At 40.5% G+C, this 15599-nt stretch overlaps 2 protein-coding genes across 6 annotated transcripts in view; one reads left to right on the top strand and one right to left on the bottom strand.

Moving 5' to 3' along the window:
* Positions 1 to 7242, top strand: part of stx16 (syntaxin 16) — a 28572-nt gene extending 21330 nt beyond the window's left edge. The window contains exons 10-11 of the transcript XR_003931437.1: positions 1544 to 1548; positions 7232 to 7242. The gene's annotated coding sequence lies outside the window, so the exon portion shown is untranslated. The remainder of the gene's footprint in view (positions 1 to 1543; positions 1549 to 7231) is intronic.
* Positions 396 to 15292, bottom strand: slc11a2 (solute carrier family 11 member 2). 5 transcript variants are annotated; one of them, XM_030090745.1, is made up of 18 exons: positions 15252 to 15292; positions 11365 to 11449; positions 9786 to 9922; positions 9556 to 9675; positions 8684 to 8803; positions 8441 to 8547; positions 8274 to 8344; positions 8132 to 8199; positions 7889 to 8044; positions 7384 to 7542; positions 7184 to 7270; positions 6849 to 6968; positions 6618 to 6767; positions 6426 to 6499; positions 6143 to 6296; positions 5985 to 6038; positions 5358 to 5382; positions 396 to 2769 (listed from the first exon to the last, which is right to left on the bottom strand). In XM_030090745.1, the coding sequence occupies exons 2-18, from the start codon at positions 11396 to 11398 to the stop codon at positions 2648 to 2650; spliced, it is 1758 nt and encodes a 585-aa protein (XP_029946605.1). In that variant the 5' UTR covers positions 11399 to 11449; positions 15252 to 15292; the 3' UTR covers positions 396 to 2647. The 5 variants fall into 5 exon arrangements, with proteins under 5 accessions (XP_029946605.1, XP_029946604.1, XP_029946607.1 ...); XM_030090744.1 differs by having other exon boundaries at positions 15135 to 15282; XM_030090747.1 differs by lacking the exon at positions 5358 to 5382 and having other exon boundaries at positions 15135 to 15282.
* Between the last annotated feature and the right edge of the window lie 307 nt (positions 15293 to 15599).

Consider the following 15599-nt stretch of genomic DNA (forward strand, 5'->3'; position numbering starts at 1 on the left):
GACACACACACACACACACACACACACACACACACACACAGTTGCCAGTTGACCTTCCTTGGGCTTTTTTCTCTTTTAGATATGAACCAGTGCAGAATGGGATCATCAGATTGGACCTGCAGTCTGCGATATGCTCAGACTTTGTCATGTAACCATAACAAATTGTTCCTTGTTAATCAGATTGTCATGTACGCCCATTCTATCTGCTCCAAACACGTCAACTGGAGACTTGACTGTTCATGTGCAGACATCTCTCTCTCTCTCGCTTTTCTTGAGAGGTGCCAGTTTAACAAAATGATGCTAAATAAAGACAGCGTAAAGCGGGGAAGAAAGGAAAGGCAGCAGTGCACACTTATTCAGCAAAAAAAAAAATTCAAACACAAAATAGATGTTGGCATAATTTATTACAGTAGTTCTCAAAGAATAACAGAAAACAATGTCAGTCTGAGCACTGTATCTCACTGTCTAACTTCATGATTTCAGAAATAACTTACAATACGGTACAGCATCAGTTCTCTGTATGTACACAAAACCAGACTATTTGACAGGTGTTCCCAATATAAATAATGTTCAGAAAATAGTTTTAGGAATTGACACATGATGCATCAATGCAATTACAAAAAAAAAAAAAAAAAAAAAAAAAAAGACATTTACAATAAATAACCAAAAAGTCAGATTTATATTTTCATAAAGTTTCCAATTGTTTTGAAAATAAGTGCTGGTATGTTTTCTATATAGCATACAGTGCGCCATAAAATAACAGAAATAAGGCACATTGGTGAAGACAGCAGGCACTATGGTCATCTGCACAGCCATAACATGAATATTAGTGTGGTTTGATATTTGGTCAAAGAGCAAACATGTTTTTTCTGCTTTTGTTTTGGATGATAAACTCTGTTGTTAGTCATTTAATCCGTTCCCACCAAACTGTGCATCATCATCAGCACTCTGTACACGATAAAACAGTTTGCAACACAGCTGTGTTTCGATGGTCTTAAAAATAATCAAGCCACTGAAGGAAGGGTTAAAGTGTAAAAATGACATAAATGCCATTTTAGCACCACGTTGTGGAACAAACATATCTGCTTTTTATATAAATGAAACTTACTTTTTTGTTATTTTACAAAAAAATCTCTGAAAACCCAAGTTGAAAACATTTCTACAGTTAACGTACAAAAATATATTTTCTAGGACATGAAAAAGGAGTCATGACAAGACAACTTTCTTTTCTGTGAAAAATGTAAGTAGTACATTTCTTTATAAGAGCAAACACCGACACAACTTTGGCTTCATTAAAAAAAAAAGTAATGCTTCTGTGGCCACAAAAAGTTGAATTTTATCTAATAAATAATACATGCTACAAGACGGAGTAACATTTATTTAAATAGAACAGAAAAACTAAGAGGTTTAAGAACAAAAGAAGCTAATAAACAAGTTTATGGGAGGTTGAAAACATCGACTAAAAAGTGAAAGTTTTAATCATATTTCAATTAAAGGGGAATGTGAAATATTTCATGATCTCAAAATCTCTAACTGATGCCAGTGTGTGTGTTTATTGAGCTGCTCGAACCCTCAAATTTTCAAAGGCTTTGAAAGAAGTAGTGTTTTCAAGAACGTCCTTTTCCTTAAATACTTTTGTGTAACTAACAAAGAAAAAGACAGAAAACTAAAAATTTAAGGTTAAAAGTGTGAATATATATATAAAAAAAGTTACATTATAACAATTTATTGGTTTTAAAATAACGGCTAAACAAATGTTTTAAATGGAATAATGGGCAGCTGCCTGATTCCCTTGAGAAACAGGGATATAAAGTAGCCTTTTTAAAAATATAAAATTAGGAATTAATCAAGCTGTGCTCACATATGAGATTTTTTTTATTTTGTATCTCCTGCTAATTGATTAGTTAATTGTTTTCAAAGTGTATTTCTATTTAAATATTTAATTAAAAAAACACGATACAAACAAGTAATTTACAGGTAAAAACCAATTATTTTATTTGAACATACCTTTTAAAAACTGAATTTAATGGAAGTGTTCTGGAGGCTAATTAAAACGATCAAATTAGCTTTAGTGCAAAACTTTAGGTGTAACAGTTACAGCAGTTTCTGAAAATGCTTCTGAGATTAAGCACATCATTTCACACTCACTAAAAACCTGTTTTCTGCAAGAGCTAAATACATTTATCTCTTTATATGGTGTCACAAAAAAAGGACGAGGTTAAATATAAAACAGCCGAATAATGAAAAACCTAATTTAAAGCCCTTTCAGTGTAGCAGAATGTGTAACTGTAACTGACCTCTACATGAGCACATCACGGTTTTCCTGAATTGACAAAGTATGAATCAGTGTTTTAAGTACATTGTTGCACAATTTATGACATGAGAAATGCTTCATCGCTGCCTTTTTTCTTGTTGGGGTTAATAAGTAAGCCGTGTCCCGAACGCAGATATCTTTTAGTCACGATAAGCAACTATTTTGGTTGCAATTTTTTCCAGCATTTGCCGTGAAAGGCCGACTCTGTTCGGCCCTCTGCAGGAGAAAAGACCATCAACGCCACAGTTTCAGGCATTTACGGGCGCACTGTAAGAACACTTTTGAGACACTTTAGGCACCAAGAGTTGAAGAGAAACATCTACTGGCGAAGCTTCAGTGGTCCCAGGCCTCAGTCTGCAGACCCAGTCTGCGTCCCTTCATCTCTCCACCTGCGTGTCGGTGTCCATGTCGTTCAGGAGGTAGATGTCTGTGTGACGAGAGAGTCCCAGCGGCATCTGAAAGAAAGAAAGATGACGGGATTGTTTTAGTCAACAGGCACATTCATCACAGCAATCAGCTCTGTTCTTTTAGATTAGACTGCATCATATGCAATGATTTATGTTGTTTAAAATCAAAGTATTTTCATTCTTTTTCTAAGCCACTTTATTGGACTGGAGGCCACAGGGTGCTGGAGCCGGTCTCGGTTCACTGCGGGGGGGGGACGGCGGAACACACCCGAGCAGAGTCAGAGCGTCACACACTCACACCTGAAACACGTGTTCATAAATCAGAACGTCAGCTCCACAGAGAAGCACTCAAACTCCACTTTATGGCCATCATAACCATCACGCAACCTCGTATTTATTTTTCAGATTGTTTTATTTGATATTTAATCTCATGAGACAGGAGTTTGAGTTTTCTTAAAAATGAGTGGTTAGTTGATGAAGTGCTCTGATTCTCCTCTGCGGACATTAAAAAGAATTGACATTTTCTAATTACTGGATGAATGATTGTTGGCTTCTACCTGGAATCTAAGTATCATTGTTGGTATACTTTATTTCTTGTTACTTGAATCATAGTTGGTTCCATTAAGAGCATAGGAGTGATTGCTTGTGGCAAAACTTGCCTTTTTCAAAAAGAAAACCACCATGAATATTGTTTTTCACTCATAATTTCCATCAGATTTTTTTTTTTTTTTTAAATAGAGCTCACTTTAGGTCAGTAGTATTACTTTCAAAATTCGATGTATTGAATTCTGGAAAATTCTGGAAAAGAGAAGCTCTGAATCTCACAAGGAAGTGTTTTCCATGAGTTTTCTCTGAATCCTTGTTCCAAGAAGAAATAATGATTCAACTTCTGTACTTCAACAAAATGTTCAAAGTCCATCAGATCTTTTTCTCATTGGCGTGTAAAATCAGCTCTTTATGTTGTACCCACACTCGTCATGTTTCATTTGTGTTTCTAACAATCACTGTAATGTCCAAAGCTCAGTTTAAAATAAAATGATTACTCTTTAAAATGTGTTTTGCCTCGTCATGCCGGGAGACTGTTTTTCAAAAACACATGAATCACATGGTCTTTGCTTGAAGGTTCGGACAGAAGACGCTGACAAGTGTCCATGTATCCACAGTCTACATTTATTTTGGACACACGGTGTGTTTCATCCAGTACCAAACACAAGAGACAGTTAATCATTCATGACCAGAGAGCAGAAATCATTGTACTGACATCACTACAACCAGCTCTGTCACAGTTCAAATGTGTGCTGTCCATGTTTTTTTTATTTTTTGAGAAAAGTTAATACACTTATGCAGCCATCACCTCCACGAGAACCAGTAGTTGAGGTAGTGAGAACTTTAAATCGGCAATGCTCCCAAGAACCTGACACCTTCGGTGTGTTTATTGAATCAACACTAGACCTTCAGGGAGTGTAAGGTTTAATGTTTTACTTCATATTGCTCTGTTATGTGCGTTAGTACAGCTTAGTACGATGGGACTTCCTCTCCTGTCCGTCCTCCATACAGTACAGTGTTGCATTCCACTGCCCCATAAAGAACCTTGCAGTTGATAGGGTTAAGTGATTAAAAAAGTCCACCTCAGCTACTGTTCAGCTCATTTAACAAGGCGAAGGACTTGAAGAAGGCTGCAGATCTCTTGATGGGGTCACGGGTGTGTGTTACACTGTATTTAGTGTACACGATGAGACGCAACATTTTCTTTCCCAACAGGACATTACTGACCGTTAACCTACTAAAATAATAAAATGAAAAATAAAGAGAATAGGGAAGCAGATAGTTCCACTTCGAAATGTTCCGTTTACTGGGCCTTTGTGAACGTTCTACAGCCAGACTGAGGAACACGGCGACACAGAGGATGGACTTCAGAACGGAATCAAACTGACCCCGTTCGCTCTGCGCCCGATGTTTATGAGCTTCAATTCACAAAAGGACAACTTCTGAGGGTCAACATGTGGAAAGAATGGGACGGCGCTGTGCTGTCAAGCATTTAGCAATGAAAGGTTATAGAAGTAAACATGTTTGTAGTTGCCTTCTCTTTTGTGTCAAAGCCTTCGACGGACATTAAAACGATATAAGAAAACAAAACTTTGTGCACATAACCTGAATTCCTTAAAATAATTCAGTTTCAAATGTTAAAGACCTTTTATATTGTGACGGAACAGTTATGATCACAATGCCACCTTGAATGATCCGTTAACACTGTAAATCCACCAAGTCGGACATCACAAGAAAAACAAAATAAGTCAACAAATAATTCTCGATCCATCAAAGCTGTGACGGCCGAGAAGGAAATGAATGGCTTAAAAAAAATATATATTCATTTCACAGCCGAGTTCTTCTCCTAATATTTGAGGCACATAATTAAAGCTGTCAGAACGGAGCTATTCGGTTCCAGTGTGGTCTGAATGCACGACACAGCGCACGTTTAAACTCCATCCCAGGAATTTATATCACGAACTGACGGAGTCACAGTGTTATAAATGACAGCTGACCTACTTCGATCTGTAACGCTTTACAGTCTAAAGCTCATGCTCAACATGCGGATGTTGAATCTGAACACCCACATAGAGAACGTCCAAAATTACCTCTTAAATGATTCGCACTTAACTTCTGCAGAAAAAAAGAAAAGAAATCAACCGAAGAGAAGAAACAATGCATGGTAGTAATATTAGTCACTTTAAATTGTTGACATGTTTGACAGGGATGGGTTCACAGTGGAAAACACAGTTAACAGACATCATTTATCGATTTCAAACATTTTGGGCTGGAAATTCAGGAGCTTAACAGACATAACAATTACATAGCTTCTGGGTCTAATTACTTGATGAAAAACTCTTGCCATACATTGCTCTGGAGAAACTACAATGAGACAATAATGCAGAGGTAATTTTAAGTCAACAATGTTGTGGAAAATCCTTCAACGGTGCAAGAATAAAGTTATATACTGAAGAGAATCCCTACCGCCGCCTTTAAAAACCACAATGACGCTGTATAAATTTAAATGCTCTTATAAACGGGCTCAAATATCATGTGACATCCGCACAAAATGTGCTTTGAAGAGTCTACATGATCGTGCACAGCAGTGTCCTGACTGTGTGCAGAGCTCTCCCGCAGGAAAAGAGAGAGAAAAACGCTGGTGGTTACTGCTGTGCTCAGCTTTAGGAGTCGTACTCAGACTGCTCTTCTATGAACACAGCAGGTCGGTTGCTTACCCTGCTGCCAAAGTCCAAACAGGAAACTCCCAAGGCGACCAGGCAGTGCCAGGCCTGCAGCCAAGCAGAAAAAAAAAAAGAGCAAAACGTTCAATTAAAATGAGATGAGAAGCCTACCAAAGCATCGCAGTAAACGCAGATATAAAGACGTAACTCACCAGATAACCTACAAAGCAGAGGTAGGCGACAGAGAGCAGGGCGGAGAGAACGTAGAGCAGCACGCTGTTGAGCGACGTCACGTACACGACGACAAAGTACATGTTGATTGCACAAACGACCAGGATGACGATGCTTCCCGAGATCTTCCACACCCTGAAGAACGAATACACCATTAAGAAAAGTGATTACAGTCGATACTTTTATTACAAGACCTGATTTATTCTTGAATACTAAACTTCTTTTTTTTTTCTTTTTTTTTTTTTTTAAGTGTATATCACTTACAATCCATTAGCAAAGTCATTCATTATGGACGTCAGACTGGTGAAGGTCAGAATGGGGATCAAAGCAAAGGGAAGCTGTTGGAAAAACAAAGATTGTGGTTAAATTTGATTTGCTGCGCAGGAAAAACAACAAAACTGAAACTTGTTAGACGGGCTTTCGGTGGCGAACACTTCCGTGACGGCGCATCCCGACCTGCATGCTCTGCAGCACGTTGAGGAAGTCGTTCATCCCGGTCAGATGCTGAACGTCCTGGAAAATGGCGACGAGCAGCGTGGGGGTGATGGCGATGGAGCGGGTCAGCAGCACCCGGGCAAAACGGGACCACCGCAGGTTCAGGAAACCCTTCGCAAGCACAAACGTTACAGCGTTTATCACTTCTGGTTTTACAGCAGAAACCCAGCGTCTTGACGCCAGAGGTCTTACCTCCATCACAAACTGGCCGGAGTAGGTCCCCGTCATGGTGGAGCTCTGACCCGCAGCCAGGATCCCGATCGCCCAAATGTAGAGAGCAGCCGGGCCGAAGAAACAGCCCAGAACCACTCCCTGGACACACACAGGCGGGTTACTAAACATGTATTTACATTCAGGAGGCTTGGATAACGGGTGACACAGAAACTGCAGCTTCTTCTTCTGAAACTATTGTGAATCTTTTTCTTTTTCAGAGTTTTAGCAGCCCGAAGCACATGCAACTGTTTTCTTTACGGTTCACTTTATGCCATGAACGGTCATCCATCTGGTAACTCCATCATCACACTCACCCCTTTGTAAATGTCGACCTCCAGGGTTTCATTGTTGAGGGGGAAGAGGTCTGTGTGAGGGATGCCAGTTGCGTTGCACTCCGCATTCTGCAACGACGCAGTGAGCAACAACTTCATCAGAGTCATTTTGTGTTTCAACGTGAGAGACGCCGGCTTCGCCGGGCCGCCGACACGACGCAGCCTCAATGCCGCACACTCACCACCTCCATGTTGGTTTTGTTGTAGAAAGCCTGAGCGAAGACCGCCACGACGAAGACGTTGATGAGGAAGGACACGAAGAGCGCGACAGCCGACTCAATGAAGAAGTACTTGTTGGCTTCCTTCACTTCCTTCTTGTTTTTGCGATCCACATCCCGAGACTGTTCATAGGGAAGAGACGGAGCAGCGGTCAAACGTCCACATTTAACCAACGGCTTGGATCTCATCAAAAACAGTCAAGAGGAGACAGAAGCACCACTGTGCACCATTTTTAAAAATAATCTTAAAACCCATTTTAATTCCTTGGCTTCAACCCAGCTTGAGACTATGCTCCTGTTTTTATTGTTTTATTGTATTTTTCATTATTTTATTGTGCTTTTAGGTTTTTATGTCTATTTATATAAAGCACTTTGTTTTTAAATCGCTTTACGAATTCAGTTAAGAAATCAGACTTTAAAAAAAAAATTGATTTATATATATGAATACATTGAGAAGTTTATTTCGAACCTTGACCAGCGCTGAGTGCAGGTAGATGTTGTGAGGCATGATGACGGCTCCGACGATCCCCACAGCCTGCTCCAGCTGCAGGGGCCCACAGCCCTCACAGTACGGCACAAACATGCCCTTCAGCAGCTCCCCCTGGTCTGGCTTCACCAGGACGTACTACAGAGAAAACACACAGTCAAACTTTCTTCACTGCCACGAAATATCAAAAAATTAACAATACATTGATAAAGAGGAAACGCTGACCTCATAACCAAAGCTAATGGCCATTACAGTGATCAGGAAACCAAAGAAAGCTTCAAGTTTCCTCAAACCTACAGAGACAAAGGAAGTGTGTAAACAATAGGAAACGCAAGTGGATTGTAATGTAAGATGTAGGATCACTCACCATATTTATCTAAAAACAAAAAGACAAACGTGTCTGTGATGGTGATGAGGACTCCTGCCCACAGTGGGATCCTGGTGGAGAAAGTAAAGACAGTTTTTTTTTTAATGTTCACCACTGCAAGCATGTATTTTTTGTGACTCTGTGGAAAACGCTCATAGACAGATTACCTGCCCACAGAGAGAAGGTTGAGGGCTATGGCACAGCCAATGACTTCCTGCATGTCGGAGCCAATAATTGCAAGTTCGACCATCAGCCAGAGGATGATCCGAGGAACCTAGAAAGAAATGCGGATTAAATTATCGGCAGTGTCAAAAACAGAGTGAAAACCACTGAGAACAGCCATATGAAGACAGAGTTAATAAACAAGCAGAAAAGAGGAACGCTGGACGTGGGAAGTGGGAAGTGCTCACTGTGGGATACTGTCGGTTGCAGACTTCGGCCAGATGCATCCCTGTGACGACTCCGAGGCGCGCGGCTAACCTCTGCAGCAGCAGTCCGATGATGGTGGCTCCCAGGAGCACCCAGAGGAGCTGAGGAACGCCACAGAATCAGCACAGGCTGCTCCATCCTACGCCTGCTGTTCAGAGTCTCCTGCTTCACCGTGTTCAACAAGGCTCAGCATTCAGTCTTTGAATGTTTGATGCATGTAATCGATTACGAGTAATTGCCATGAATGCTGGCCTACCTGTGCCTCAACAACAGCAGCAACAATAGAACAACTCCAGCAACCTCTGAACTCACACAGCAGCTTAGAGTCCTCACTTTTTATATGCCTTAAGGGTATGTGCTGATAATGGAGATTTAGATTGGAGGACATAATAGATTAACAGCTTGTATGATAATCTGTACAAATGTGTTTAATACTTGAGTCAATGTGTTGAATAAAAACAACCAAAACTTCAGTATGAACTCATGTCATATATTGCAATTGAAATAATAATGCAACAATGATGCTTTCTTAAATTCTTTTCCAATGTCTGCATTTTCTATCTCTGTCCCCCTGAATCTCAATTTAACACTGATACTGACAATAGTTTGACTATGACATAATTCTGGGTCATTTCAAAATAAGCCAATTTAAAGAAAAGGATGTAAAGTTATAGTTTACATGAAAAGAACAATGACCTGCTCATCTGATTCAACTGTGAGTTGAAGGACATAAACAAAGCAAGTTTTAGTCTAGATTATACTGTGATGGATTTTCCTAAATCCACATCCATTACTCAGCAAGTCAGCAGCCAGTGTTATGTTGCTGTCTGGATCAACATGTTCTATTAATCACCTTAAAACCAGCTTTAGCTCCAGACTGCAGGTCAGACTCAATGTTGCCTGGATCCAAATAAGCAATGCTCATCAAGAACCCCGGTCCAGTGAAGGCCCAGAGTTTACGGAAACTGAACACCTGAAAGAAAGAGTCGAGCCAGGTATGTTTTTAATTTTGAAACTCTGTTCAACCTAATTTTTTGCATCGTTGTGCTCGTGCTGAAATAATCCTTGACTGTGAGATCTGACCTGGTTGACGCTCTCTGGAATGGGCACCTTCTCCTCAAAGTACGTGGAGAAGGGTTCGTCCTGGGCCACGGGAGAGGCAGGAGGAGAGATGGCGCTGTACTGGCTCGTCTGGATTCCATTCTCCTGAGGGGAGTCCTCTAACAAAACCACACAAACAGAAATGAGATGAGTGGAGTCAGCCTGTGAATTCCACTTCAAACTGGATCGTCACTACCGGCTCAACATGCTTTAAATGTTTAAAAATATCCTCACATTCACTACAAAATCATCACAATGATTAAATTAAAAATCGGATTGTTTGTGAAAACCTTGAGAAAATGGCATGAGGAGTTTCATTGCTCCTGTGCAGAAGGGATGTCAATCAAGGAGATAGGACACATTGTTGAAGGATATAAGGAGATGACTATCATTTATTTAGGGACTACCAAAAGAAAACAACATCCCACTGACGAGGGAGCGGTTACAAGCAGACACTAGAACAATGGCTAAAAAAGATCAAATCAAATCTACACAAACAGTTTAAACTGATCAAAAAGAGGTTGTGAATATTGCTTTAAATAATGCCTGATCCCAGGTCATCGAAGCGTTTAAATGCCTTGGAAACAAGGACAGTGAATGATGAAATTCAGAGGGGAAAAAGAAGATATTTTAACATAATACTGCCTTTTTTCCATCCATGCTCAGTGAAGCAGTTTAACTTCATTAGAAAGAAGAGCACAGCCTAAAGACTGGCTACATAAACATCAGTGCTGATAACCTAAAATCAATTAAACCTCTAGCAAAACACAAGTGATTTAGTTTAAGAGTCTAAACGGCACGGATCTACTCGGGCAGTAATAACCTGTAATTACCTCCACGTCTGCATGTTAAACCCAGAGACTCTGATAACAAGCTTTATGAGCATTATAAACAGAGTACAGTCTTAGACAATAAAAAAAAGCGGTTGATATAAAAACAAGCACAACAAAATCCCCTCAGAGGAACATTCCCAACACATAATTACTGCCTGACATTTTCTTTCCAAGTCTGTCTGCAAATGTTTGGACTACTCACTGAGGCTGGACTTCTCCGTCTTGTTTTCCTTCATATCCAACTCACTGCCAGTCTGACAGTCCGCTGTTAAAACGCGTCTCCCCGCTTATATGAGTCTGCCTTTATCATGTGTTTTCTTTCTTCTTCTTTTTTTTTTTAAGATTAGATGTCGCTACGACATCCTGACATCATGTTCCTAAAACGACCCACGGAGAGGAAGCGGAGGCAGCGCACACACCAAATGTGTGCTCAAAGCAGTCAATAAAACGGAGCCTGCCCTTTACTCACACAAAGTATCCCTGCACTTGTACAAACAGAAATGTCGACTAATGGCATTCACACAGCTTCGTCTTTACAGGCAACTTTTCAGATATAAAGGGGATCAATCTTATTTTTTATGAATTTATTTCCATGGCTGCAATAGAACATATCCGCAGCTCGGTCAGCAGACACAGAAATGTGTTTTTCCCTGAGAGTTGAATGTGGGAGAGCATGTTGAGCGTGGCTGTGATGTGATAGCGGAGCTTCTGTTGTGTTTGGCAGTTACCCTCCAGGAGGTCTCCGTCCTGCTGGGGCTTCATCAGGGCAGGCTGAAGGATCCCTGGGAACTGGAGGGATGAATATCAGCCTCCCTGCAAGGAGACAACAATGCTTAGACCATCCATTAAAGCCTTCTCGGGGACAGCTGAGGTTAAACAGTAATTACTGCGGCACCAAAGTGATGTTTTGGTCTCTACAATGAATTATCATTGCGCTTAGAAATACATTGTGTCAAACAAGTTCTTAAACATTGAAAGACGTGAAGCATGGCTTCAAGAAAATGCTGTATTTTCTGCCACTGATGGGAAAAAAAAGTGAAAAGTCATACTTGTGACTCAGCAGCACTAAGTTAGGCAAAGGTCACGGCGTATTGATGAGAGGGCCTCACAGGATATCATGAGCACTAACGCTCCAGTTTCACTTCCACTGCCTGCATCCTTCCTGTCACCAAACGTCGTGCACGGGCAGGTGCACGCACGCACACACAGACACAATCAACCGCTGCAACTCCACTTTCGACTAATAGGACAGAACTCTTAATTTCAGCCGAGTACACTGTGTTCTCCGAGCGCAGGTCTCCGGGGGCACGTGACAGAGAGGGATCATATGAGAGGAGAGACGGGCCGAGGCGGCTTATGGAGACACTTCTCCGATACTCAAGGTTTCCACCAGACTGAAACTTCCTCCCGAACGACATATGATGTCAGGTAATGTCTTTAGGAAATCAATCAAACAACACAGTTAAACTGATAATAACATACTTTTAAAATATTTCAGAAAACACGAAGCCTTTTCCCAAAATGTCAGGCACTTTTCTGGGCGGTGGCGGTCACTGGCTATTTTGAATAAGACTGTCAAAACACGGCCATTGGTGGGGAAGCACACTGTTAAAACAAAAGTATGTTGATATATCTCTGAAAGTGAACATCTTGAGTTTCACTTCCTCCTCTACCTATTCCCACCGAGGCTCTGAGCCGTTTTCACAGAGGAAAAGTCGGTTTCCACACAATGATGAGGGATCAAAGGTGAGTATAAAAAATAAAGAAAGAAAATTTGAAGAAGAACAGGTTAAAATAAACATACAGCAAACTTACTGAAAAAGAGAAAACTGATATAACAAATCAGCTCCACTTCATTCGTGAGTCAGAATCCCATCAGAGTGTATGAAGTAAAATGAAAAGGGGGAAAAGAAAGAATAATGAGGTTCACAATTTAGCTTTTTGGCATGTGGCCTTGTGAGTGTGTGTGTGTGTGTGTGTGTGTGTGTGGGGGGCTCTGACTATTGTGCACATTACTTTTACACCTCCGAGTGTGTCATGTGTTCTCATGTGGCCACAGTCAGCAGGAAGAGATCATGGCTTCACCAGGGAGACACAAAACACACTTTTAAGAGACTTCTGTTAACCTCCTCAATGATTAAACATTATAAAAATGCATTATCTACCTTAAGTGATCTGAAACTATCAGAAATCACCACATATATTTAAAACCACTGGTGTTAGGCAGACAGGGAGGGCACGGCTTGGTTGTAGCAGTCTATATAACTACGCCAGCTTCAGTCATATCCTGACAGCCCTTCAAAATCACCACCCAACTCATTCCTGCACAACCATAAACTTAATACGTTGTCTAAAACTGTCCCCTCATCATATCAAAATTCCACTCCATACTGTTCAGAATAAAGTTTAGAATTAGTTTCCAGATCAACACAATAACAGACATTGTTTAATAATTGTACACAAATCTGTTCTGCTGCTGATCTATCCAGTTGTGTGTTGTTGTTTGCAGTTTTATTGCACTTTGACTTTTTTTTTGAATTACCAGTGGTTTAAAGCCTCTCAAATTTACGCTGTAAATGAAATGTTATACTGGACCGCTACACCTCAACATGTTCTCTTTAGTCTCTCGAGTAGCACCTTCGACAGAAGCTGCAATTACTCTCGCCTTCAGTGCCTCTGGCTGGCCGGTAAGTGTTGGACTCTTCCTCTTGTGACCTGGATTAGAGTCATTGATTGTGTAACTCTTACAAAGTGTCAGTACTAATCTTGTGAAACTCCATGGAAACCCGTTTGACTTAGACTTTGGGCAAATACAGAAATAAGACTGATATTTCTAAACATAATTTCATAATAGTGTGACTACGCAGATTTTGAGCAAAGAACAACTTAGTCATCCAATGTGTGATTTATTTGGACATTGTCAAATGTTGTAATGATGGATTTACCCAGGTTATTGATTTACAAAGTAGTTTCTTATTCGTTGAACTTCCCCAAAACACTGCAACAGACTTTAATAAGTCCTAATCTACAGCAGACAGCTTGGATTATCACTACATCTGTGACAACTCCCAAGCAAATGTCACACCCCTTCAACTGTAGACTGGGGCCACGCAGACAGAACTCTAGACAATGTGAGGTCAAAACTCACAGGTAAAGCTCGATGTTGACGCTATGGCAAAAAACAAGACTGAAATATCAAACAGGCAAAATCATCCTGGTCTTTATCAGCAGGAGAACTTTCTTATCAACAAAACACTGCTGTGTTCAGCACGATAAGACAATAACACACCATGAAAACTAACAAGTGACTAATATCTGATGCTACTTGGCCACATAACCTGACAATTAATAACCTAGCTTTTAAAAAGGAACAAGCACATCACTCTCAGCAGTGAGCACGACTAACTGACAAGCTGGTGTTTTGGCCCTTTTCTGAGAACTTCTAGGCAGACGGATGTACACCCAAAAATCTAATGCACAACCTTGTTACTAAGTGAAAAACTGAAGGACACAAGCAGTTAAATTAGTTTTACAGAGTTAACCTTTGTATAAGAAACCTCATTTGCACAACATATCAATCGGATATCTGCGTATAATATAGACTGAGCCAAAAACATATATCTCCCTATAAATATATTAACAATACTACAGGTATTCATGCTGGTGCTTTAACATTATTTAACAGAATGGGATATCTTCAAACAAACAAAAAAACAAATCCTTTGTACTGTGGCAATAATAACTACACTGGTTATGTTGCTTGGTTTTCAAAATCATGTATGGTTACTGTAATGATTGATTGTGGGAGGGAACAGGTCTTCAGTTATCCCCAGTTATCCAGGCTGACCAGAACAACCAGAAGAATCAGGTAAATGTCAGACGGCTTTTGAGGGGCAGAGAGAAAGACAGCACCGACATTACATTACAGCCCAAGGACATTAAAAATGCAAGAATAATACTCTATGACTGCCACCAGAAGACAACATGATGATACTATATTATTCTCTTGGGCCCATTCAGACTAAACCCAAATGTACACATCTGCAACTTGAATGACGTCTGCTCTCACTAACCAGAAGGATGCAGAGTAATTCTTGATGGATTGTTGGGTTTAAAAAGTGTGTCAAACGCATATACTGAAGTGGAATGTTTAGGATAAGAAATCCTATGAACATGTCAGCACTCCTTGGCTCAGCTCTGTACACTCGGGTGAGAAGGAGTCAACAAAGCTGAAACCACAAATAACCTCTGACCTCCTGTACAGGGGACTGGCTAGAATATGCGAAAGGACAAAGAGCTGAAAGCTAACGCATTTGATAATCCAGGTATGCAACTAAATCAGCGATCGATGGCGCTTTCACAAATGGCTTCGGGAAAAGATTGGTGCGCCGACATAAGCCAGGTCAGCGCACACCTTCTGAACGTGCGACTTTTCCATTAGCTTCCTCGGTCGGATCAGCTAGCTTTAGCCTTCACAAAGTATGAAAAACGCTCTTACCTGTTTATAACGTATAGGACGTTGAAATTAAATGCCTTATTCCGCGGATCAAGCGTGACTTCGAAAGGGTATCATCTGATCTCACGTGAAGAGAGAAACACGTTTCAAGCAAAATACCTGACAAAGTCGTATCTTTCCAGCTGTAGGTCCAGAGCGCTCTACGCATGCGCGCCCTACATCCGCTCTTCTGATTGGCTGTTAAAGGGAAATATGATTTACCCTGAATTCAGCCTGACAGGCTGTGTACCGGCAAGTTTGACCGTCTAAAATGAAAGCTTATTGAAAATGACAAACAAGTTTAGGCAGACATGTTTAACATGTTTGACATGTTTAACAAGTTATATAAACTATTATGTGTAAAATCTTTACTATTCAAATACATGATTGCTTACTATTTAGTTGTTGTCATACTTACACTATGTGATCAAATTAATATGGTATGGGTAGACATGCATGGATTGCTCA

The sequence above is a fragment of the Salarias fasciatus genome, chromosome 5 (genome assembly GCF_902148845.1).
Source record: "Salarias fasciatus chromosome 5, fSalaFa1.1, whole genome shotgun sequence".
NCBI classification, from domain to species: Eukaryota; Metazoa; Chordata; class Actinopteri; order Blenniiformes; family Blenniidae; genus Salarias; species Salarias fasciatus.

Coding starts and splice junctions, on each gene's coding strand:
- slc11a2 (XM_030090745.1), bottom strand. CDS start 11,398: ATGAAGCCCCAGCAGGACGGAGACCTCCTGGAGG. Junction 8,548..8,683: donor GCAACCGACAGTATCCCACA/GTGAGCACTTCC, acceptor ATTTCTTTCTAG/GTTCCTCGGATCATCCTCTG. Junction 8,045..8,131: donor CCATTAGCTTTGGTTATGAG/GTCAGCGTTTCC, acceptor TTTTCTCTGTAG/TACGTCCTGGTGAAGCCAGA.